The 25,344-nt window shown below is 41.2% G+C and overlaps 1 protein-coding gene across 1 annotated transcript in view; it reads right to left on the reverse strand.

Annotated features, from left to right (window-relative positions):
• The window catches only part of LOC137195645 (protocadherin Fat 3), a 62,574-nt gene that overhangs the window by 14,490 nt on the left and 22,740 nt on the right, over positions 1–25,344 (reverse strand). Inside the window, exons 9-44 of the mRNA XM_067608173.1 lie at positions 24,105–24,176; positions 22,558–22,694; positions 21,778–22,053; positions 21,297–21,507; positions 20,912–21,126; positions 20,545–20,703; positions 20,295–20,416; positions 19,956–20,138; positions 19,717–19,831; positions 19,343–19,624; positions 18,813–19,163; positions 17,956–18,129; positions 17,329–17,859; positions 15,969–16,333; positions 15,503–15,656; positions 14,783–14,890; positions 14,480–14,663; positions 13,847–14,067; positions 13,135–13,587; positions 12,830–12,964; positions 12,334–12,727; positions 11,080–11,276; positions 8,133–8,286; positions 7,776–8,009; positions 7,369–7,547; positions 4,891–5,104; positions 4,496–4,710; positions 4,259–4,396; positions 3,910–4,053; positions 3,627–3,824; positions 2,750–3,027; positions 2,094–2,656; positions 1,652–1,783; positions 1,352–1,509; positions 684–1,215; positions 247–400 (exon numbers count right to left, since the gene is read on the reverse strand). Of these exons, the coding sequence (XP_067464274.1) occupies positions 247–400; positions 684–1,215; positions 1,352–1,509; positions 1,652–1,783; positions 2,094–2,656; positions 2,750–3,027; positions 3,627–3,824; positions 3,910–4,053; positions 4,259–4,396; positions 4,496–4,710; positions 4,891–5,104; positions 7,369–7,547; positions 7,776–8,009; positions 8,133–8,286; positions 11,080–11,276; positions 12,334–12,727; positions 12,830–12,964; positions 13,135–13,587; positions 13,847–14,067; positions 14,480–14,663; positions 14,783–14,890; positions 15,503–15,656; positions 15,969–16,333; positions 17,329–17,859; positions 17,956–18,129; positions 18,813–19,163; positions 19,343–19,624; positions 19,717–19,831; positions 19,956–20,138; positions 20,295–20,416; positions 20,545–20,703; positions 20,912–21,126; positions 21,297–21,507; positions 21,778–22,053; positions 22,558–22,694; positions 24,105–24,176 (8,332 nt within the window). The remainder of the gene's footprint in view (positions 1–246; positions 401–683; positions 1,216–1,351; positions 1,510–1,651; positions 1,784–2,093; positions 2,657–2,749; positions 3,028–3,626; positions 3,825–3,909; positions 4,054–4,258; positions 4,397–4,495; positions 4,711–4,890; positions 5,105–7,368; positions 7,548–7,775; positions 8,010–8,132; positions 8,287–11,079; positions 11,277–12,333; positions 12,728–12,829; positions 12,965–13,134; positions 13,588–13,846; positions 14,068–14,479; positions 14,664–14,782; positions 14,891–15,502; positions 15,657–15,968; positions 16,334–17,328; positions 17,860–17,955; positions 18,130–18,812; positions 19,164–19,342; positions 19,625–19,716; positions 19,832–19,955; positions 20,139–20,294; positions 20,417–20,544; positions 20,704–20,911; positions 21,127–21,296; positions 21,508–21,777; positions 22,054–22,557; positions 22,695–24,104; positions 24,177–25,344) is intronic.

Below are 25,344 nucleotides of genomic sequence, written 5' to 3' on the forward strand. Positions count from 1 at the left end.
CAGTGGGTTCTGGGGTGCTAATGCAAGCTAATGAGTGTGTGTGTTTTTGCCGAGTCCTACACATGTTCTGTGCGTGAGTGTGTATGAGAAGGGAGATGCAGATTTTTAATGTGTCGAAATCATCACCCCCCTGACTGTCATTGAATACATACTCTGCATACTCTTCATTTGTCAACACTGCTTTTACAATTAGTAATTAAGGTGTGTGTGTATGTGTGTGTGAGATTGCAGGCTATTTTATATTACATAAGTCCCCCGAGTCCTCTAGGACAGCCACAGAAGAATGCGCTGCCTACAGGCTTGCAGTCTCCACCGTTCTGGCATGGGTTTGGCATGCAGGATGTCAATTCAATTTCACAGCGCCCCCCAGTGAAGCCAGCACTGCAACTGCACATGAAGCCTATAGGAGAGATTCAAAATGTGTCAAATAATAATGTGCATAATTATGAATGTTAATAAATTATATTAAATCCTGTTGATAACATATGTTTTCATTTATGAGTATTTAAGCACAATACAGACTATATATATATATATATATACAAGCTGATAGTCTCTACTGCATCAAACTAAAATTATGCAAAAAAATGATAATGCTGTAACAGACTGAATTTGCATGCAGTGCTATTTGTTTATACAACAACACGACACCCACACATATTCACACTGTTATCTACACAGACCTCCAGAGGGCAGGCTGCTACAGATGGCTCCATTGAGGCAGGGTTGGCTGACGCATGGATCTGGATAAAGCACGCAGCCCAACTTGACCTCACTCAGCCCGGCTATCTCAGCGTATCGGCTTCTCTTATTCTGGAGTGGTAGCTCGTTACCGTTCAGCATCAGTGAGCCTAGGCAGCCCTGGAAACCGTCCTGGGCTCTCGGTGGGTCCCTTGCCCCACGGTCACCGAGTCCTGGCCCTCCCTGGTTTCTCCTTGGCCCTGGGCTTGGCCTCTCACCTTGCCCATTTGGTGGCCTCACTTGGGCCCCAAAGAAGAAGGAGGAATCTGCGGCCAGAGGCCAAAGGCGAACAGGTGCTCTGGCTGCTCGGCGGCGCTCCACGTAGCTGTCATCTAATGAAAGGAGGGTGTAGTTCCTAGTCAGCTCCAAGGCTACAGCGTGCCAGAGGCCATCATTTATTGGTCTACCAGAGATACCCATAATGCCAAGGGTGTTGTCACAGTCCAGCTGGAACCATAGTCGACCCCCTTCAATCTGTGAACAAAAAGAGAAAATAATTGTATCTTTTAAAATGATGCAATTACTGAAATAAAGAACACCATTTCCTGGGTGGATTTGACATTGAGAAACAATACAGTAAAGTGTAGCAATTAAATGTAAATGTGTTTACCTTGAGCATGGTACAGGGGTTAACGCGAGTGAACATAATTACTCCTCTTCTCTGAAGTGTTCTGATCCTCAGGCCGAGCCTCATCTCTCCGCTCTGGCCGCTGTCTGTCACTCTGTACTTGATGTAACTATTTCCAGAGAAACTCAGAGAGGTTTGGCCTACAGATTTACAAAACATAGAGGCACAGGATTAAAATAAGAGGCCTTCAATTTAGAGACAGACAAGACAAATACAGGCACATAATCAAACCATATACAGCAGTGGTCCAGATTTCAAGCATAAATAAGGATGAAATCATACCTGCACACTCATCTAGCCTGTCAGGCTGACACTGGCAGACAGATGGCGCTGTAGGACCGGAGCGAACACACTGCATGTCTGCTGGACAGGACTGACCTTCACAAAGCTCGACAGGGGTTTGGCATGTCCTTCCTGTTTGGAAAGGTGTAGATACAGGAAAATGAGAAAATAATACATTAATGGAGTTAGAATATGTCTGCAAAATAAACAATCCTTTAAATTTATTGTATTATTTAATGTATGTAAAGATCTTTGTATCTATCTATAGTGTCTGTCTTTCTCTCTGTTGATTTATCTTCTGTTGGTTGTTTATCTTTGCTGTTGGTTTGTCTATCTCTCAGTGTGTTTATTTATCTGATTTATCTTTTTATAAACAGTATTGTGTACAGTATGTACAGTATGTGAGTAACATTTCAAATACAAGTGTGAATTCAGTGCTCACCAGGGCAGGTGCAGGTCTCTGTACGGCTGAACCTTGGTGACACCATGCTGACCCTCTCTGTGCTGTAGGTGACCAGTGAGCCACCCTCCATCACCAGTGTCTGTTCACACACCCTGTCCCCACAATCCAGCTCCCCAGAGCAAGCACTGCTCACCGCCATTGCCCCAGCTAGGACACCCCGAATCTGGCCCCGCGCTGCTGCTTCCTCCAGCTTTCCGGCCATTTCTTGCTGAGAGTAGAAGCCACCCATCCGTCCAGAGCTCGATGTCTCTGGCCTCTCCATGGCCAGAAGTAAGTCGACGTCAGATGTCCCCATCACTGGCTGTACAGTAAGTATGTGGAGGGGATCTTGTTGTCCCGGTGACCATTTCCAGCCAGCTAGTCCCCGTAACATTAGTTTGATCTGGCTGAGGTAGCGACCAAGCAAGTCTTCCGGGGACAGGGAGCTGAAACGTAAGGTCAGGGCACTACGCAGCAGCACGTCTGTCACCTGCTCGACCTGGACTGACACATCAGCTATCACAGCGAAACGTCCATCACTCACTGTAGCATTCATCTGGTATCTGATGACAGAGAGGACAGGCACATGTGAACTCTGTGATGCACCAAAATGTATTTTAAAAGAAAATGTTCCATATGAGTATATATATAAGTACCTGCCAGGTTCCAGGCCTGGCAGAGCCACAATGCTGCCATCCTGTCTGCTGATCTTAAACATGCTCTTGGGCTGAAGCCTCTGGGTAAATGACAACACATCATTGGGGTCACGGTCCGTTGCATAGATCCGACCTATTGGGCCTCCCTGGAAGGTATCTGTTACCATGACAATGAAGATTTCCAGGGGAGAGACGGCTGGTTTGTACTGACTGTTCCCAATGACCCTCAGAAATACCCAGGAAGAAGAGGTAAGACGTGGTTTACCAGAGTCCCTTGCCTAAGAGACCGAGACAAAATTAAGGTTACATTTTCAATAACGCAAATCAAAGAAACAAAAGTAAAGTTCTGCTGAAATATTAAGAAAACCATTTAAGGTTAAAAACTTTAAATTTTAATTTATTACTGCTGGTTGCATATGAACACAATTTCTTACTGGGGAAGATGATGAAAGATTGTTATAGAACACTAAAGAAGGTCATATGATAAGATTGTTTTATGGTCTTTTGATGTTCAGACTCTCACTCTCATGGCATTTCCATGACGAAATATTAAAAACATACAGAAACAAAAAATATAGACATCCCTGTGGTTAGAACTTGAAAAAAGCATATTGATTTAAAGCAGTCAATATTTTAGGATCCTACTTTTATGCCATCACATTAGTGGTGTTAATAGCTTCTCCATTACAGAAATAAATTTGTAAAAGGCTGCTCTATAAACCCCAGACTCTAATAGCCTGATTTAGCAGTTAACAGTGAGAGAGTTTATAAGTAATGGGCGGCTCCCAGTGGTGACTGTGTGTAACTGACAAAGTGTATTTGTTAGTCAACTTTTCCTGATGAAATAGTGGTTTGAGAACAAACATCTGTCCCTTACCTGGATTTCAAGGGTGAACTCTCTGGGGGCTTCAGGGCCAAACATACGGTTGGACCTCAGAGTTCCAGTTTGGTCCAGGGAGAGGAAACTTCCCTCATTTCCAGAAACAATGCGAAACTCAAAGGGAGGGCCATTTCTAGAGGAGTCTTTATCACTGACTGACAGCTTCAGCAAGGTGGTGCCAGCAGCTTGGTTTAGCTGGAATTATGGACAGAGGGAAGTTGAGATGATGCTAGCAAAAGAAAAAAAACACATACATAAGCAAACACTCACAGACTGTTACCTGTATGACAGCTGTGGAGTTGGGCGGGGTGAAGACAGGAGGGTTGTCGTTAACATCGGAGATGTCGATGTTAATGGTGACAGTGGAGGACATGGCAGGAGAGCCACTGTCAAACGCCTGCACTGACAAAGAGTACCTGGATATCTAGACGAAACAGGGGGGAATGTGAATGCCATAGCATCTGTATGTATTAGGCAATATGGCACGCACTATTATCCTTGCATAATATGAGACTTTATTGGATGTTCACATTGAGTGGACCTGGAATTTTCTGTCTTGGCTGTGCTCATGAACCATAAAATTACTATTGATTGTTTATGAGATATTGTACTTAAAAATGCATCCTTACTAGTTCTCTGTCAAGCCGTTTATTGACTTTGAGGAGTCCTGTCACAGGGTCAATCCAGAAGTGGTTACTACGGTCACCTTTCAGAATAGAGTACGTGATTCGCCCATTCACTTGGCTATCCAGGTCCTCTGCCAATACCTAAAAAAAAACACATACAGAGAGAAAATGAAACTTAACAAAAACAAAGTGTTGAGAGGAAAAGATAAGGGTGGACAACAAATTAAGACCAAATGTTACCCTTGTAATTGTCTGCCCAACAGATGCATCCTCGCTGACTAGAACATTGTAGATGTCCTGACTGAAGGCAGGAGCGTTGTCATTAACATCCATGAGTTCAATGGTTACCATGGTAGCGGTGCTCAGAGGAGGGTCCCCGCTGTCCCAGGCCTCAATGGTAAGGTAGTAGTCCTTACACACCTCAAAGTCCAAATCATCAGCCACAGAAATAGAGCCTAAAACATACAAATAGTGTTATGCAATATATGCATGTGCATGGACAAACACTCAGACATGTTACAAGGTATTCATAATATATTACTCACAAACACACACTATTCATACTAATCTTTTAATTTTGTAGTAAAGGAAAACAAAGATGACTTTCTATTCAATATTGATGGGCCTCTACTTACCCAAGTTTCTGTTTATGATGAACTTTTTTAACTCATTGCCTGACCGGATGTTGTAAGTGATCTCAGCATTCGGTCCGATGTCAGCACTAGTCGCCAACACTCGCAGCACCTCAGTTCCCACGGCAACATCCTCAGGCACAGTAACAGCGTAGTCCCTCCTCTGGAAGACTGGAGCATTGTCATTCACATCCAGGACCAAAATGGTCAAATCGACCTAACGGAGACACAAAAGACTGTAACAGGACTCCCTATCAATTCATGTTTCTGAAGAGCTCCCTGCCTGGAAGCTCAGTTTCAGCACCATGGACAGCGGGCCCACAAACATAAATTCGAACAAAGACACTAAAGGAAGGAATCAATCGAAATGACCACCAAAACCTGAGAGAGCATGTTTTGGCCACTAGATAATGTTAAAAGATCTGTGGAATTACAGAGTTACATAAATGCTGTTTTTGCTTAATGGATTCCGAGTAAAAGGTTCACTTTTTCATGGTGTTTTCTGCTTTTGGAGGGAACTTCTAAACACAGGCTTTAAAATAAAGCTGTGGTGTCACAGAAACACTTATATTGCCAACCTTATTATTTTGTCAGAGAAAGTGTTTATCCTTAAAGCTGCTGGGGTGGATTCCCTGAATATTAATAAATCTAGAATGCTTCTTAATGCTATTTTATTTTGGAACAACATATTGCAAACACTAATAGAAATACTAAAAAACATATTGAAAAAATGAAGATGTTTTTGTTGCTGACGGATGTTATGAATGCACTTTGTGAATCTCGTGTACTGTATGTTGCATGAATTTGATCATTTGCCTTGAGTAATCATCCTGCAAGGTTGTTTTCCAGTTTTGTACATAATAATGCCATTATTTTGGATATGAGAATTAGGACTCTGTATTCCTTTTTTATTTCTTTTTAGGTCTGGTGATCCACGTTATAAGTCTGTTCATATGAGGATGGATTTTGTGTTTTTTGTGTGATGTTTGTTGCTTTTTGTTTAAGATATGTGTCTTTTGATTTCTGATTATGTTCTGTTCTTTTGATTTTTATTTCTATTGTACTTTGTCTCTTAATAAAAAAAATATACTCATTCTGGCAGCTCAGTCATCATATTTCCCCATTGCATGCATGTGCAAAAACTGTCATATGTCCAAAACATTTTTTGAAGAGTGGCTATGTTTAGGCATCTCTTTAAAGCTGTTTATAGTTTATTGGTTTAGAGATTAGGATTAAGTATAAGGTTAAAAATGGAAACATCTTGGTATTAGAAATATAAATAGGCTGGTATAGAGGATGGGTGGATGAACAGGTGTACAAATTGTTACATTTGGGACTAGTGTCGGTTTGGTGGGGTTGAGGTTGTTCACCAGCTGCTCACCAGCTATCCCACTAGTCTTTGGGGGCAAGCAGCATAATGATACTGGGTCACTGATCAGACACACATGAACCCAGTTCCACTAAATGCAAGTGGGATGCCACTAGTGCTAAGAGTATTGCTACCTATACTGCTGTTATATTACTGTGCTTACTACAAATACTGCTACAACTCTTGGTACCACTACTGTTACTGCCACTGCATTTGCTTCTATTACAGCTCCAACTACTTCTGCTTGTATTACAGTAGCAGTGATAATGATACTACTGAGCTACTGCTAAAAATAATAATACCCAGCAGCATCAGCACCATGGACAGTGAACTTCTAAACATAAACAGCAAGATTTTCATCCAAGAGTCCAAACAAGCAACACCTGCTACACTTTTGCCCGGGGTTTATTTTCAGGTTGTATTTATGGCTTCTTCTGGCAGCCTTTAAAAGGATCTAAAAAAAGAGAGTGTGTGTGTGTGAGAGTGCCAACACTGTTTCAGCCAATCTTGTGGTCTATTCCTCCTCTTTTCTGCGCTGCCTCTGAAACTGTCACCTTCCCTATCTTTCCTATTCCACCCCGATGCACAATTTGATGGGTATTTATCTTAATTAAAATCTACTGGGGTCTTTATCTGATCTCTTCAGTAAACAACATGTTTTTATTCATTGGCTTTTCTTTATTCAGGCGTATGGACAGAAATACAGAGCAGATTACCAGGTAGATGACTCCATGGCTGACTAATCTGCAATTTAATATGTAGTGTATGAATTCTAATTACATTATTGTGTTTAAATGATTTAATTAAAAATAATATCTAATTTGAGTTTTAGAAATTATTAGTCATTGATCTTAAATACCCAGAAGCTGAGTTAATTACTCTCTATCTGATTTAATTATTCAGAAAACCCTGATTATATCACCTAAAATATAAATGTCTTCCTAAGCTTTGTCTTCTTTGTGAATTTCAATAATATTCATAAGTGCATTTTATTTTTTTCCACATTTATTAATGAATGTGTGGGGAATAGCTTTTACTATAGTTAGATTTACTGGATAGCACGGAAAAAATACAAATTCGATTGAATGAAGTCACTTGGACTTCCCACCAACCTGTGAGGACAGTGCCCCCTGTTGCCCAGCTTGGTCAGTGGCCTGGACACGAACCCGATATGAGTCTCGGCTCTCTCTGTCCAGAGATTTCTCCAGTATTACCATCCCAGATACTGGGTCGATGGAAAAGAACCCATTGACTGAATCCACCAAAGAATAGACCACTGTACGGTTTAGACCTAGAGGACACATTCATGCACACACAAGACTTAATATCATGCCAAAATGTTCTTCTTCGTGTTCATAGAAATCATCTTTCTGAACAAAGAGTAATGGTAGATTACGCACAAATTGTATGTGATGCATACACAATATAATAATGCTCATGGTCTTTCTCATGTACAATTTAGAAAACCCTCTGCTCTCATCATTGGCTTTGCTTGATGTGTTACATCATACCACCTTACCTTCATCAGGGTCACTGGCTTGTAGTCGGGTAAGCAAAGCATTGGGGGCGGCATTCTCATATACACTAGCCAGGTAATGAGTAGAGGAGAAAGAGGGTGCATTGTCATTCACATCCAACACCTTGAGAGAAATGTCAGAGCGGCAGAACAACCCTCCTCCATCAGTTGCCTGGGCAATGAGTTTGTAGGTGGGTGTCATTTCTCGGTCCATGACAGTGGCTGTACGCAACTCACCTTAGGTACAAATGGAGAGGTAGCACAAGAGTTAGAAAAATAAATTAAGCTGTGTGTTTAATTTATGGTGTGTTGTACTGTTTGATCAGACAAAACCTAAAGACGAATATTAATTGAATGTACCAGTGTTTGCATCCATGTAGAAATCTTCGACCCCGATGCCAAATAGTGAATATTGGATCTCAGCACTGGAGCCTGAGTCAGCATCTGTTGCGCCCACTGTCAGAATGCCCTTGTTAGTGGGAATGTCCTCAGGAAAAGAGGCGCTATACACCGCCTGGCACAACAAACCAACACATATATATAAGCGCACAGTGAAAAAACAAAACAGAACAAAACAAAAAAAACCTATCTATCCAATACATCAAAAAACACAAACTGTTCTGCACTGCATCCATTATCTCTGCTGATAGAACGAGCACAGCAGAGTTAAGTGCTCTTTTCTTCCCCTAGCTGCCACTATTGCTGGTGGCGACTGTCTCTAGAAAGGAACTTGGTGACCTCACTCTTTCACCAATACACAATACCAATGCACTATAGTAAATCTACTGTAGTATGTCCAAGCACAGTGCATCATACACCACCCTGCTGTTTGTACTCTGTCACATCAGAGTTATCCTGTACATGATTATAAACAATTTAGAGCTGAGACTATTAGTCTATTTATCGAGCAAATTAATCTACAATTATTTTGATAACTGTTTAATCATCTAAGTAGATTTGCTGCTTTTCAATGTTTTAAATCTTTGTAAAGTGAATATTGTTGTCTTTTACACTGCTCCACTGACTAAACAAGTGATTTTAAGACGTCACCTTGGGCTATAGGAAATTATGATTGTGAAAAATTGTGATTTTTACACTATTTTCTATCATTTTATAGATCAAACTGTTAAATCATTAATTGAAAATAACAGTTTGTTGCATCCCTAAAAGTATTCAAATATTGGTCATCAAACAATTATCACTGCGTTTCCTGATAATACTGATTACACTAGCATACCTGACATGGCTAATGCTAGAAGTATTGCTACTACACAGCTTCTATCAATACTACTGCTACACATAAAACAACTCCTATCACTAGTCTAACACCACAGGTTTTACTAGCACTACCCAGCTACAGCTACCTCTACTACTCCTATTACCACGGTAATTATCACTAATGCTTCCTGTGCAGCTTCTAACATGACTATACTACGTCTAGTAGCAGAAGTGGCACTAGTCCATGAACTGTTACTGCCATTACTGTCATTTATACAACTGACTGTACCACTACTACTGGCACAATAAGCTAAAGCTTCTAGTTTCTATCACTGATTCATATAATTTATAAGCAAACTGACATTTTTGTAAGAACCCATCACCTTTTAACTGTGAGTATAATGCAATTATCAAAGCTAGTTTATAGGTTACAGTACATCCCCTGAAGTAGACTGTAGTACAGAGACTATTTGTTCAAATGAATGAGAATCAATATTTGAACTGAATAAATCCTGTTTTACTACTGCAGCTCCAGATTTTAATTTCCTTACAAAGTCATGAATATGCTAATTTTAACATTATTCAATACAATAATTTTCTGAGCTAAGCCACCCTTAAAATTACCCAAGATTAAGTTCATCTTTGTGGGAATTGGAGCCTCCACTCATTCTTGAAACTTTGTCAAATACAAAATCAACACTGTATGATACTGTATATTGTCTCCACAATGATAATGTTTGGAAGCACTTTGAAGTTTTAAAATTACATTTTTTTGTGGAATGTTATTGGAGGTTTTCATTTGATTAATATTTAAATTAGTAAGTAATCACATATGGGACTAGTCATCATACTGCTATGACTTATAGTAAATATAGTAATAATTTAAAAAATTAACAAATGAATGAATTCATTCATTCATGATGCATGTGTTTAGTTTTGAAAAATAACCTAAACAAAAGCCCCTTTCACACATGCAGTCTATCCCTGAAATGTTCAGGAACATTTCCTGCATGGAGTCAAGTGTAAATGGGAGTGGATGGATATTCCCACCTCAAGACCTAACATTTCAGGGAAAATGCCGGTACGGCTGTGTTGTGAATGAGAGCAGTAACATTGCAAGAGCAAGCATGTAAAGGGTTATGTCCGTCTGATGAAAGATGTTTTCATATGGACCGAGCAAACCAATCACAAGACTTCATGTGTGGGTGATGTGCTGCAAGGTGGGTGGTGTTTGGTTTTGGTTAGTCTGCTTTCAACACGGTGGCTGCGTCACAAATTTTATCATCTTATGGCTCAACAGTACACTAAAATATGTTTCTGAAAAAATTTGAGGCGAGAAATAGGCAATGCAGTAACATCATTTTGATTAATATTTGATCAGGACTGCCTAGTTTAAAAGTTTGATCTGAGTTTCGTGAGTTTCACCCTCTTCTTCTGTTGAGTTTTATGGGAGTTGGCATCCGTAAGTGTTGCATTACCGCCATGTGCTGGACTGTCCCTTGCCCATCTATTCCGGCATTGCCATAGCAGGTGTGAAAAGGCGCAAGATGGAAATGTTAATGAATGTAGCTGCATGTGTGAACAGTGAATATCACTAGTGGTGCCTGAAAGGTTATCCCAGTAATTTAGTAGTATCCCAGGAACTATGTGTGAAAGAGGCAAAAGAGTTCAATTTACTGGGCTTCACAATAACACTGAAATTCATTCATTTTACATAAATAATAAATGACTGACTTACTTTTCAACCATTTTAACAAAGTCTACTTTTTTCACTATCCCAGTACTTACCCATTATTATATTATCAAAAGGAATGTATTATTTCTGTATTATTTTTCCAATACAACATCAACTGGAATGTAGTTAGCTTGGAGACAAAAAGCAAATTACTGAGAAAGACAATTACTTCATAATGAGACATAAAAAGGCAATCATAGTACTTTACTGCCCTTCTGTTAGCATTTTGAAAATGTGATTATAAAATAGTAAACTGACATAGCAGTTCATCCTGCTACATTCCCCAGTCTCCTCTGTGTTTGTTTGCTTTGCAGGTTTTAATTTTGCCCATTTCCTTTTGTCTTTATCCCTGACCTGGTTGCAGATGGGGCTGTTGTCATTGGCATCCATGACGGTAACTTCCACTGCAGTGCGAGCGACATATAGGCCATCGCTGGCTGTGATGTTGAGCAGGTACCAGTCCTGCTGCTCACGATCCAGTAGACCACTCACATAAACCTTCCACTCCCCTTGCACGAGGGCCAAGCCAAACACGCCCCGCGGGTTTCCGCCTGGAGATTACAAAGATGAGGATTAGAATGCTGACAGCAAAGAAAGATGAGAAGATGTATTGTGACAAACGTGTGAAAATGGAAGACTTATTCATTCACAAGATGAATGAACATAAGCTCCCCGCCCATCCACACACACACACACACACACACACACACAGAAATGATGCAGGTACCCTTTGGCGCAATCAACAAACATCTATCATCATAGTGTAAACCAAATCAGTGATGTAGCAGTTATGGCCTTTCAGAGTTTCAAAATTTGACCTTTTATTACATGGCTTCCATTAGGCCAATCAGTATTTTTAAATGCCACAACACAAGGGCAATTTATATCATCCTTAGTCATTATCAGATAGAGTTATGTGAATAGAAAACAGCAAGCTCAGTGTCAAGGTGAGAGTTTTACTGGAGAGGCCTCACATGTTATTTTATTACTCCCGTAAAAACGGAGGGCATGCAAAGTCATGCATGGGTCTGTGAAAGACTGCTACAGCTACATTGCAATTGTTTCTGTTGAAAATTTTACATTGTTTTTCAGGAATCACTTTAAAGTTCCTTGCAAATGTGGTGTTCTATGTATGGAGGCCTTAACTTTAGGTACAGCAGACTGTAAAGACTCCCTTTTTATTCAAATATTTGTGTGTTACAAGTAGGAACGACCTCACCAATTAAACTTAAAGTCCAAAACACCATGAATTAATGAAACCCTCATGGGTTGGTTGGTTCTATTCAAAACTATATAATGCAAACTTTATTTTCTACCCATTTTTGTATCACCTATTTTGTATGTTATTGAAGTAATGGTTTCTCAACCTTGCTTGAAATGTTATGTTGTAAAATACATACCATATAATGTTAAAATTACAATGGAATATTAAAAAAATGAAAGGTTAGTCATGTTTGACATTTGAGTTCAAATTAATTTAAAACTTGACCTTTAATGATAGAAACCCCATTAGGCCAATGAATATTTTTTTATGCAACCCAACCTCAGCTCACTGCATGAGGATATTACTGCAGCTACACTATGTCGGTGTTCTCATAGTTTCCTCACCAGTGATGTAAAAGCTGACTAGGCGGTTTTGGTCAGCGCCATCTCGATCTTTAGTTTTCAGAACTGCCACGACTTCACCAAGGGGATCACTCTCTTTTACTGCACCCCGGTAGAGCTCTCTCTCAAACCGCGGCGGGTTGTCGTTAACGTCCGACACAGTGATGGTAACCACTGTGGTGGAGGAGAGAGACTGTAACTCCCCCAGATCAGAGGCCACTACTTCAAAGCTGTAGCTGGAGCAGGCCTCATGGTCCATCTGACTCACTGTGGTGATCCAGCCTGTTTTACTGTCAATGGCAAAGAAAGAATTCGTAGAGAAAGAGGCACTGAAGGAGCGAGCATCTTTTGTTAGGTCCAAGTTGTAGGTGAGCAGAGACCCGAGGCTGTAGGTTACCTGCAATAAAATCAAGATACATAGATTTTCAAAGCAATTGCAACACTTTTGTAGCAAAAAGAACAAAGTGCTTTGTGTCAGTTGAACTTGACTGTTACCCACCTGTCCGTTGGACCCCCAATCTGGATCGAGTGCACGCACTTGGACCACTCTTGTCCCTATTGGCATCCCCTCCATCACTGTTGCTACATAGGTGTTAGTCTCAAACACAGGCATGTTGTCATTCACGTCTAGAATCTGCAAAATGAGTTCAATGATTCAGCTCAACAAAGAATAAATTAGACTGAAAAAATAATGCAACATGCAATTATAGTTCCCTCATTATCTAATTTAACACTTGAAAAAACAGCATTTAAACAATAGTACACAAAAGGCTAAGGGGCTCTAGGTTTAATTGAGTCACCAACCTTAACCTCCACGTCCACAGTGGAGACAGACTCGATCAGGTCTCTTCTTGTTGTTGCTGCGACCTTGAAGCGAAAGATGCTGACCTGTTCGTAGTCCAGAGGCTTGACCAAACGGATCAGACCAGTTTCCCTCTCCACCAGGAAGGTCCCTCCTTGGTTGCTGTCGAGCGTCTCTCCTCCGACTGCAGAGAAGAACCCGGTCTGTCCAGGGCCCATGTACACAGACCCCAGGGCTGTTCCTGCTGCTGTGTCTTCTGGAATGGTGAAGGAGTACTGAGGCTGGCTGAAGGAGGGAACAAACGCGTCTGGGGGGACAACGTGGATGAAGGCTGACACCAGGGAGTGTTTGGCTGGCAAACCGCAGTCTGTGGCTTTGACAAAGAAGGACAGCACAGTCCCCTGGAGGTGGTCCACAGTGCTCTTAGTCATCATCCAGCCACTGTCTGGCTCCACCTGGGTACCAGCAAAATCACAATTTAATTTCAATTAAGTTTAGAGACAATAGTCTTCACTTTTTTGAATATTTGTAATGGAACTTAAATCTTAAGAGTCGTAGTTGACAATATCTCTCAATGGCAAATCAGGGTTATAGCCTAACATTGAGTTTTAATAATGTTGACCCTCATTAAATAAAATCTGTTGAGGGTTGGATCTGGTTAAAAGATAATCCATGCTGGTTTCAGTACAGTTAGTTAGAGTAAAATGCACTGACCTCCAGCACATCAACCAGTGATAGGCGTGCCTCGCTGTAAAGGGAATAGGTTATCCGTCCATTAGACCCAGCATCAGGGTCAGTGGCCTGGATTTGTGTGACCAGAGAACCTTTGGCAACATTTGCTTTGATGCTCATACGGTACTCCACTGCCCTAAATTGAGGGGCGTTGTCATTCTCATCTGCGAGAACCACTCGTACTGTGCAGAACGATGCACGTCCTGGAAAAATAAAAGGGTATAAATGTATGGATTTATCAGATGTACTTTAATACAGTACAGTATATAGTATGAATACTAGAGGCAATTGAGCTTATTCTACTGCTGCACTAACTGTTAGTGATTCTGCACAAGTCCTTTCACTTAATGCAGTGCAAATGTAATGTGAATATGGTCAAATATTCATACATTTTCAGGAGTGTGAGATCTTATTATATGAAAGCTATCATCTTAAAGGCAACACCTACAGTATATTGCAGTGCATTTACCTAAAACAGCAATGTTAGCTGAATGTTAGCTGAGTGTTAGCTGCCAGATTACCAGGTAAGACTTCTTTTGTATTTTTAGTGTCTTATATTGGCTGATTTGAAGATGGCTTTTGTCATTTAATCAGTTTCAGTGCTCAAAATAATACCTCCACCATCCAGAGCCATAACAGTCAGCACCATGTCCTTGTTAAGAGGATTCTCTCTGTCTAACTTCAGGGCAGTGGATATGACTCCATCTGCATCAATGGTGAATTGAGTTTTCCCAAGGTCATTGATGAAGGAGTAGGTGATCTGACCAAAAAGCCCGGAGTCCTCGTCTGTTGCTCGAACCTGAAGGTCCGGTACAGAGATTTGAGAAATGATGACAGATTGAATTGGTCACTACAAGATTCTACAACATCATTATTAATGTAGAAAGTTTCCTGTGAGTAGTGAAAAGGTGAACTCACCTGAATGACCTTTGACCCTGGGGGGGCATTTTCTTGGACCTCAGCCAGGTAGAACCTCTGGCTGAACACGGGGCTGTACAGGTTTGCTCCGAGGACTCGTACAATCACCTAGAAATCACCAACATTATCATTATAATCAGCATCTAATCATCTTAATCCTCATTGTCTGCTGACATTTTGTTGATGCCTTCACAGTAATCATCACTGGGTGATTTGTGGAATACAATCACATCAAGATGGCATGCAAACCAGCAGTAAGAGAATCAGACTTGTTATCAAAAGGTGTGTGATATGAAACTAAAGCTGCTCTGGAGGTATGCTGTGTTTACTTTATGTTAGAAGAAGAAGTGACATGTTATTGCTACAAGATGCAAGCATTAAAGTTTAATATGAAGAGATTTCTTATTTCAGAGCCAAAAATATCCCAAACATCCCACTTATTATTACCACTAAGAGACAGATGTGAACATTTTTTTCCAGTTGGCAGCTCATCCTCATAGTAATTCTGATATGACATCAACACACGTTAACTTCCAACTTCACCAGCTTAGCTGCTCAGCAGAAAAGTGCAGCCGAACTAGACAGCTATGAATATCTGATATATCTGAAGCGAGGGGTTGCTAAGTTCACTCAGCTTGCTGTGTGTAAACACTGCAAAGGTTAAGAAAAGAACAAATCATTTGACAGAACTAAATTATAAGTGCTGAGAAGTTGTTTCACCTGAGCAGTGTTGGTGAAGACTCCATCTGACACAGACACATTGAGCTGATATGAGAGTTTCATGCCTTGTCTCCTCTTATTAGACAGACTAAGCACACCTGTATCGGGGTCCATCATGAAAGTCATTCTCTCATTCCCAGAGAGAATGCTGTACCTGCAGACAAATAAAAGAGAGAGTACAATTGTATGAAATGTCATTCTGCTGGAAACACTAGTTTCCACATTTCTTTAGGAGTGCTGAATCAAAATCGCTAGTGAAAAAGACAAATAAATGTTGGAATGAAAATCATATTTTTCTAACCCAAACACAAAAGCAAAATTACCTGGTGAGCACTGTTTTCTATAATCTAAGTTTATAAAGACATTCAACTTCAATGGGGAGCCATGTAATCAATTCTAATCATCACTTGTACAAAACATAACAAACACCCAGTCAAGAACCTTTTAAAACTTTTCTTTTTCTTACCTCAGCCTATGTGCATCACAGATGTCAGCATCCGACGCTTGAACACAGGTCACAAAGTGTCCTCGGGGAGCCAGCTCGCTGACAAAGGCTTCGTATAGTGCTTGGCTGAAATTAGGTGGGTTGTCATTTGTGTCAGTAACAGTTACAGTGACACTAACATCGCTGCTGAGGGCAGGGTCTCCACTGTCCGTCGCTCTGACAATGAAGTTGTAGCGCTGGATGAGCTCATAGTCAAGCAAGCGTGCCGTGAATACCAGTCCGCTGTTACTGTCAATGTTGAAGTAGTCGGTGCTGTTGTAGATGTCAGATAGGATTTGATAACTCACCACGGCGTTCTTTTCAGAGTCTTGGTCCTGGGCAAACACCTACAGAGAGAGTAACATTAAACTTTGCATTACCTCATGCATTATTCATGATACGGTCTGGTTTGCTTCCCCTGACATACTCCATAGCTACAGTACCCGAGTCCTGATTAAAATATGAAATAAAGTTTCAGGTTTCTCTGAGATACTGTCAGGGCACAATTGCATCTAAAACTATAATCAAAAACTCGGTTGAGTATCTGGCAGGATCCTTTTTGTTGAGGCACAATACTTGAAATACAAAAGTAGAGCATTATACTGTACATTCATCAATAACAGAAACATGAAAAAATGTTAATAATTTCAATATTGTAATTTTCATGTTGAGGCAGAGGAAGGAAAACTTCCTCTGATCAACTGTTTTGAATTGCAATATCAAAAAGAATTGCTACGAATAAACAAATGTTCCTCTTTTTAATATAGTCAAAAAGCTACTGTTACATGTAGAGGACAAAAAAACCCTGTATTTAGTGTTAAGTTTATCAATGATTTAAGTCAATTACTGAATTATAATACCCCAGTGGCCCACAATGTCCAAGATGCATGATCTATATAGTGAACAATACTACAATGCCACTAAGCAAGCCCAGGTTTAATTTCATGCATAATGAATAGTTATTTATCCAATATTCTTACATTGGCCTCCTGATTCTTGACAAATTCAATAACATAGTCAAATAAGGCCAGTGACCTATTTTGATGACTGGCTCACCTCCAAGAATAGTTTGCAGAAATCAATGAATTCAAATATGTGTTATGTTAGAATTGTCTTGTGCAAACATGTTCCTCAGTGCAACAGCACTGGTCTATTATTCGCTAAAGGTCAAGAACTTCCACTGGGAAATTTCTAGGGAAATATCACACTATCTACTTATAAATAAATAATTTGGCATTTAATATTCATACATAATACTGCTGGAGTGGGCCTTAAGTCCAAACAATCATTCAGTATGTGTACACACTGGACCAACTCAGTAAATAAAGCCATACACACACACCTGTAACACGGTCGTTCCAATCATGGAGTTCTCAGCAAGCACAGCGGAGTATGACGTGTTCTGAAACAATGGCGGGTTGTCGTTCATGTCCAGCACGACAATGTCCACGTCGACCTCAGACTTGGCCCCTGTCAGTGTATCTGTGGCTTTCACTGTTAACCGGTAGTACTGCATGGTCTCATAGTCTAACGGGTAAATCACATTGATGATTCCTGTGTCGAAGCCAATGTCAAACTGGAGGGAAAGGTCTCCATCCGTGATGGTAAAGATGACATTCTGGCCTTCAGGACTGGTGGCATTGATACACAGGACAGACGTGGAGATGGCCACATCCTCTCTGACAGTGACACCATAGAAGGGTTTGTCAAACACTGGCATGGCTTTATTTACGACAGTAACAGGCAGCTCCACCTCGCTGGACAGAGGGGGGAAGCCACTGTCAGTGGCCACGATGACCACCTTGTACTCTGCGTTAGATAAGTCTGCCTCGAAGGACCTCTTTAGGGTCAGCTCTCCTGTTACAGGATTAACCTACATGGCATATATAAACACAATTTTGGAACATGAGGAGCAAAAAAATAAAGAACTCCTAACTTCACTTAAGAGCAAGAAAGATATAGCTCCCACCTGAAAGTTCCTGTGTTGCTCTTTCAGGCTGTAAGTCACCTCTCCATTCAGACCATTGTCTTGGTCAGTGGATGAAACCCTGAAAATAGATGATCCTGGTTCTGCTTCCACCTGCACTGCAGCGTAGTAGGGGAGGTTCACAAACTCTGGGGCATTGTCGTTCACATCCTCCACCTAGAGAAAGGACAGTTATTTTTGGAAAATCAAACTGGGTCATTGTAAAGAATTTAAAGAAAAAGACTGGTGGCAACTGAAGGTTTAAAGACTCAGTTCTTAACATTTGGTAATAGGATCAGTAATCACTGTTGGTGTTGGCAACAATCAGTCACACTACATAACCACACTACATGACAAATATACATTAACTGTAAAGTGTAGACTCTCACTAACATCTTCACTTTTATTTTCCCCCGAAATAAAAGCGTAGCTTACAGCATACAATTCTCTATCTGCATGTTCAGTCATTTCATTGAATCCACTGCACATCGTAGATACTGAAAAATTCAAAACCAGTGCATCATGTTTATTAGAGGTGCACCTTACATAAAATCAAGCATCAAACGAAAAACAGAACATCAAACAAAAACTTCTGCGTGGCATATTAAGGATGTGGAGAACTTTGGGACTTGGCAAGAATTAATCATTAAGTTCTGAACAATGCTGCAACTGTAGAAGGGTTTAAATGAGTTAATAAGCTGTTTCATAAAGAAAGCATTATGTGTGATACAAAACTACATTGAAAGACTGAACAAAAAGTAAGACTCATTAAGGTGTCCATGCAACTTGGGAATAAGATATAGTACAAAAAAAATAGTATTCCTGCACACACACTCTTACATGCAGATTTCCACACTCACCTGCACTTGTACGGTGACTCTGGCCACCCTCAGTATCTCATCTTCTCTGCTGACCTCCACTACCAGCTCATAATTCTCTTTCTCCTCTCGGTCAAAAGGCACACCGGTGGTGAGCACCACTCCGCAGGTCGGCCGAATTGTGAAGCGTCCACCAGGGTTCAGCAGAGTGTACTTCAGTGGCTCATTAAGGAGGTGGCCGACTGTGTTGACAACAGTCACTACAGTCACATTGGGTATATTCTCCGGGATGGAGGCGGAGTAAACCGGGAAGGTGAAGAGAAAGCCACTGTCTATAGCTTCTCGGACAAGCACTGTGACCAACGTCATGCTGGAGAAACGTCCATCCCATACCTTAAAATAAAGAAAAACAGAACGATCCTCAGCGCAGAATGAGGTGTCATTTGTATATATTTGACAGCTGACTCATAATCAGTTAATGCAGAGAATGTATTTAAAAAGACTTAGCATGCATGGCTTTCTCTGTCCTGGCAAAAATAACAAAACAACTAATTAACGGCCAATTAACTTACCTTCACATTGAAGCGGTAGCGGTCTTTACTGAGGTTCTGATTAATGACAGTCACAACCCCAGTGTAGCGCCCCACAGAGAAGTGCTCCAGGTTGCTGTCCACCAGAGAGTAGACTAGCAGGGGGGTGGTGGACTTGTCAGGGTTAAGGCTGACGTCAGAGATCATATCGGGGTCAAAAGCTTCGACCCTCAGGACCTCGACTCCCATGTAGGTTGGCAGGAGGAGGACTGCCTCGTACATGTCCTGAGAGAACCTTGGAGGTGAGTCATTGATGTTGATCACCTAAGACAGAGTGAAAATCCAACATAGAAATCAAAGTGAGTCAACAATGGTTTGTGAGGCAGTGAAAGCTGACTCATATGTCATTTACTTACCTTTATAAAGACCTCTGCTGGGCTCTCAGCACTCCTAGGAGGCTGACCACTGTCTCTAACATGAACCTTGAAGAGGAACTCAGAGAATGTCTCATAGTCCAGGCTGGCAATCGTTCTAAAATATAAGAAACATTCAATAATTATTTGCCCCAGAAATTATGAGATAAATCAGTTTCTAAGCAGGTGAATTGACATCCTCAATAATGATGCAATTGATTTGTTTTCCACTTGTCACCCACCGAATCGATCCAGTCCCTGAGTCCACACTGAAAAACATGCGAGCGGTCTCGTCTATGATCTGGAACACTAGCAGGGCGTTGTGATTGCGGTCACTATCGGTCGCCTGGATGACTAGAGGGTTACCATCTTCTCCCAGAACCACACTGTTGACTGGAGCAGCCTCACTGATTTCACCGACGTACCTGTTAAGGTAAAAAGAGGACACTGCTATAAAAGAGGAAAGCTACACTTACTCACCCCAGAAAATTACATGCTGTCAGGAGTCATCACGGCTCAGCAGCATAGGAGCATGTCAGTGCCAAATCTATACTCCTCAGTAGGTCAACCGCCACTAATACCTGATCTGTTGAAAGACTGGTGGGCTATCATTGACGTCCCCCACCTGGACGATGACAGTGGTGCTGGCCTCCACTCCAGCCATGCTCAAGGCATGCACCACCAGAAAGTAGGATGTTGTTTGCTGCCAAAACAAAGAAATACAATGTGTAAAAGTGTTTTTTTAAACCTCTATGTGCATATATTAGTAACTCCTAAAAGAATCATGACAACACTGAGTGTTCACGGATTAAAACACAGGTATCAACAAACCTCAAAGTCAAGCAGTCTGCGTGTGCTGATTACACCAGTATGATGGTTAATAAAGAAGCAGTAGTCCTCGTTGCCCCTGGTGATACCATAAGTAAGCGCTGAGCGACTGAGAGCACTAACAGTGGTCACGTATGTTCCAATGGTGCTGTTCTCCATTATCTGTATACACACACAGACATCAGCGATTTTAACCAATTTTCTATTTTATGTGCACAGTTTCTTTGATGAAATTTACCTGCTGTCTACACATTTACTATCTACCCCTCACTACCATTTTCCCAACCTTCCTTTATTACATCAATCTCTCCCTTCCCAGCCCTCTTATCCATGCAACGACCCACCCCAGCGAACCCATCTATCCCTTTACCTCAGCCTGATACTCCTTCTGAGAGAATTTGGGTTTGGAGAAGTCAGAGAGTATCAAGGAGATGCGAACTGAAGCCGTGGCCATTAATGGAGGAAATCCACTGTCAGTGACACGCACAGTGAGGGTGTAAAAGCCCACAGAGGTGAGGTCCAGGTCCCTGGCAATGGAGATAAGGCCAGTGGCATTATCTATGCCAAACACACCGCCGGTGTTACCTGAAAGTAACGAAAAGGTTAAAAACATCATTTACCGGTTAATACGAAAAACTCAATTTTCAATTCCAATTTGTTCTCCTGTGACAAAGCATTAAATACCACTCACAGAGGTGAAAGAAAAGAGAGAAAAGAGAGGCATAAAAACAAGATACTGTCAGATAGCACCACACCTGCTTCCATAGTATAGGTGAGTTGCCCATTAATCCCATTGTCTTTGTCAAGGGCAGTCACTTGCACTACAGAAGTGCCTATGGGAGAAGACTCGTAGGCCACAGCATCATATACGGTGCTTGTGAAGTAGGGGATGTTATCATTGGAGTCCTCCACTGCCACCAGGATACGAGCCAGGTCACGATTAAATGGAAACTCCTGATCCTTGACCTGGAGCAGCATCAGGCGACATGAGAGATTAATATGGATAGTGTTGTAGGAGGCGATAAATGAAAGAAATCAGCTAAAATTAAGTAAGGCAGGCGTAGTTGCCAAGAGGAGGATCATTTGGAAGGGAACACAGGGACACACACACACACACACACACACACACACACACACACACACACACACACACACACACACACACACACACACAGGCTCACAGTAAGAGCCAACCAAGTACACAAACACATATTTCTTCCATGTCTCCCTTCTCACCATAATAGTGAGGATGTGCTGTGTTCTGGCCTCATAGTCCAGCCTGTCTGCAGTGTAGACAACCCCCGTACCAGGATTGACCCTGAACAGTCTCATACTGGCCGGGTCTACACTGCCATAGATGGAGAAGCTCAAACGGGCACGCTCGTCCATGTCCGATGCCCTGACCCGCAGCAGCTCCATGTCCACTGGTACGTCCTCAGAGACACTGACATCATAGGCAGGCTGTGAGAAGACTGGAGGGTTGTCATTGCTGTCTTGTACCCGGATAAACACCTGAGTGACAAAGAGACAGAAGGAGAGTTTGAAAGGTCAGCACAGAACATAGAGAGTAGAATTGTGCTCAGTATATTATCCACAGAGATAAGAGCTCTGGAGTTAGCTTTGGAAACTGATAATACCTAATGCAGTTCTTGGGTAGTGTTCCACTCTTAGTTTTTTCATTTGCAAGGTGGAGATACCAATGAACATTACAAACACTTGACCTTTATTTGCACAGGCTAATCTCATTAATCCACTAATATCAATGATTTCACTCATAGGACTTAGTAGGCCAGCCAAGAGAGAAGAAGCAAAGGAAATGTCAAAGACAAAGCAACAAAAAGCACATTTCATAGTCAGCCAGAGATAATTTCCAAAAAAAGGGAGTGCAAGCAAAGGAAAGAGCAAAGCTGAGTGTAAACAGCTCCCCTAGGAAGAGGTAACAATAATTTAATTTGATGTGGATCTGAAGTGTGCATGAAACGGTGCCAGTGCATAACAAATCAAAAGTGTGTGTACCTGTGCGGTGGCGAAGTTGGTCCCATCTGTCACCTGTATAGTCATGTTGTACACAGACTGCACCTCTGCATCCAACGGCTTGGCTACAACTAGAGTCCCCACCCCCACTTGAAGGTCAAACTGCATGTCAAAGCTCCCTGGAATCATACACACGCACACACACAGACACACACACACAGTGTTTCAGTCATTAAGGATTCACTTTGCGTGCTAAACTCAGGTGCTCTAAGTTATTACTGTGTAATTGTTTTGGCCAGGTGCCTGCGCCTGGAGCTGGAGGGTCTGTGAAATAAAATGAAGTGAAATGCAATGCAATGTAGCACCAAACCCACTTGCCAGCTTGAGAGTTGTTAACAGCCACACAAACATCTGTCTTATCAGTCCAAAACACAACCCATCTCAGAGATCAAAAACCTGCAGCGGGGTCTTTTCCACAGGCGGTGAGTGCACAGTTTAAAGGCTTAATGTTTGATTAGAGTGAGGGAGAGGATTGATATGTGTTAGGTATTCAGCACTATCCTTCGTCTCATTCCAGCTTCTCTCCCGACATATCTGGGAGCTTGAGCTCTTCTCAGCATATGAATACTGATTGGGCATTTTTCACAGAACCACTGATGCGTGTTGAGTCTGAGCAAACCACAGGGATTCGCCTTTTTTTTGTTTTTTTTTTTCTGGAGGAGAGGTTGGTCAATATTACACTAAGAGGGAACAATTTCACAGAATTAAGAAAACAGAAATCCCAGTCTGCAGTCTCCAAATAAAAAGAAGTATCCTGTTCCTTTCCTGTCTGTTAGAGGTGCCTCTGGGGGTCTGATCATGTTTCACAGTTAGTTTTAGCATTTTCTGTAGCATCGGAGATGCAAAATCTGAACAGATAAATACAGTATTTGTGTAGGAGTAGTCAATGAACTGTGACTTAGTTTGCGTATGTACATAAATCATTTCATTAGTAATAGGTTAAACATACAATAATTTATGTATCACACTTGACACTTTTTAAATTAGTGACCCAGTTTTTATCTTATTAACAGATAACTGACAGTAGTTTTTTGATTACTAGTGGTGCTGTAAAGCAATTTTTGAGTGGGTCCATGTATTGTTTATCTTAAATATTCTACCAGAGCACGTATAAACAATATGATACACACGAACATTGATCCAAAAAATCAAGACATCTAGTGATATTAATCTGAGGGAGAATATTGCTGTAACCTCAGTGACACAGAGAATGGTGCTGTAATACTTCTCTCCTGTAACAAAACATACGCTGGGTTTGTTAAAGTTGTATCACTATCTTATGACAGTACAACCATATGCCGACTGTGTCACCACCTCCCCACATTTACTTTCCAAAGTAGCATCATAGTAACTGAACTAATGATATAAACTTGTCCTACTGGAGCAGAGGTAACAAACCAGTGCTGGAGTTGTGTGTGAATCATTTTCCAAACTCAGATCACTCATGCTGCATTTTCAGAATTTTTCTGAATTTCTCCAGACCTGAGGCATTTGAGGCAGAGTTGTGGCAAAGTTAGTTTTGACCAGACCTGTGTCAAGTGAGCAGTTTCTTCCACACGCATTCTGCGGAATGTAGAACATTTCTCTGGCGAGCCGTCCTCCTTAGCGGTGAGAAAGAGAAGAGAAAGAGATTATTAATATTTAGGTAGCAAAGGATATTCTTCTGATCAAAGGTATGCAACATCTCCACACAGCACTCTGCAAAAAAGACCTCTTGACGTTTTTACATTTATCTGTGCTCTTAAGAAATGTAAGTGGATTTTTAATCGGAATACTTCAGCACAGTGTGGGAAATTCATTTCATTCAGATTCATTTATGGATGGTATCTGAGTCAAGCTGAAGTTTGAGAGAAAAGATGGCCTAATCATCACAATGGAAATGTGCACTTCCTGCACAATTTCTGCACTGATATTAACATTAAGGGCTGTATTTTCATGCAAGCACAAGGTGCTGTGCCAAACACAGTCTTTATGCAATTTTCCCCAGGCGCGGGTCTATTTTTTGTGTTTCTGCCTGTTTGGTAATTTCCTGGTGCCAAACAAGTGTGCTTACGCCAAAGTGGGAGGAAAGGCACAGCTGAGGCTGTGTTTATACAGATGAGGCGACACTGCAATTTTGGTGCTTGTTTTGGCACAAAATTGTATCTGTGATAAAACCTGCTCAGACCACCTCTCATTGCAGACACAGACACAGGACAATTTTTGTGGCTTCAGTTGGCAGAGGCGCATGCACACAGGTGTCTCCAAAATCACAGAACATCTTTCATCTATGTTAGGTTTTGCCCCTTTCAGTTGGGTTGGGTGAGTGAGTTTCACACAACAACTCGTAGAATGTCAGATCTTGATGCTTTAGATGTTTATTAAACAGCTGTAGTCATTACACAGCAGCAGGAATGATACGTGTATTTCAATGACAATCTCTGATTTGTGAGAGAGGCTGGGCATCATTTTATGCACGGATGGCACAACAGAGGTAACTCCATTAATTATTTAAATCTTCAGACACTGCAACAGGATCAGTCAGGATCTATGGTAATTAATGTTCTGCATTCTCTAAAGATCGGACTGGAAAGCTGTTTCTAACAGATTACAAGTTTAACAATGAAATAGTCTGAAGCAACACAGTTGTTCTCAGGATGCGTCCTGAGCTCTATCAAATCTGTCTGGACATTTTTATTAAATAAGAGTTCAAAAATGTCACCAGGATGTTCACAGTGAGTTTTCAGTTTTGCCACTTGCAGTCAAGTCTCAAAATACTTGCAGTAGTCA

The sequence above is a fragment of the Thunnus thynnus genome, chromosome 13, assembly GCF_963924715.1.
Source record: "Thunnus thynnus chromosome 13, fThuThy2.1, whole genome shotgun sequence".
NCBI lineage: Eukaryota > Metazoa > Chordata > Actinopteri > Scombriformes > Scombridae > Thunnus > Thunnus thynnus.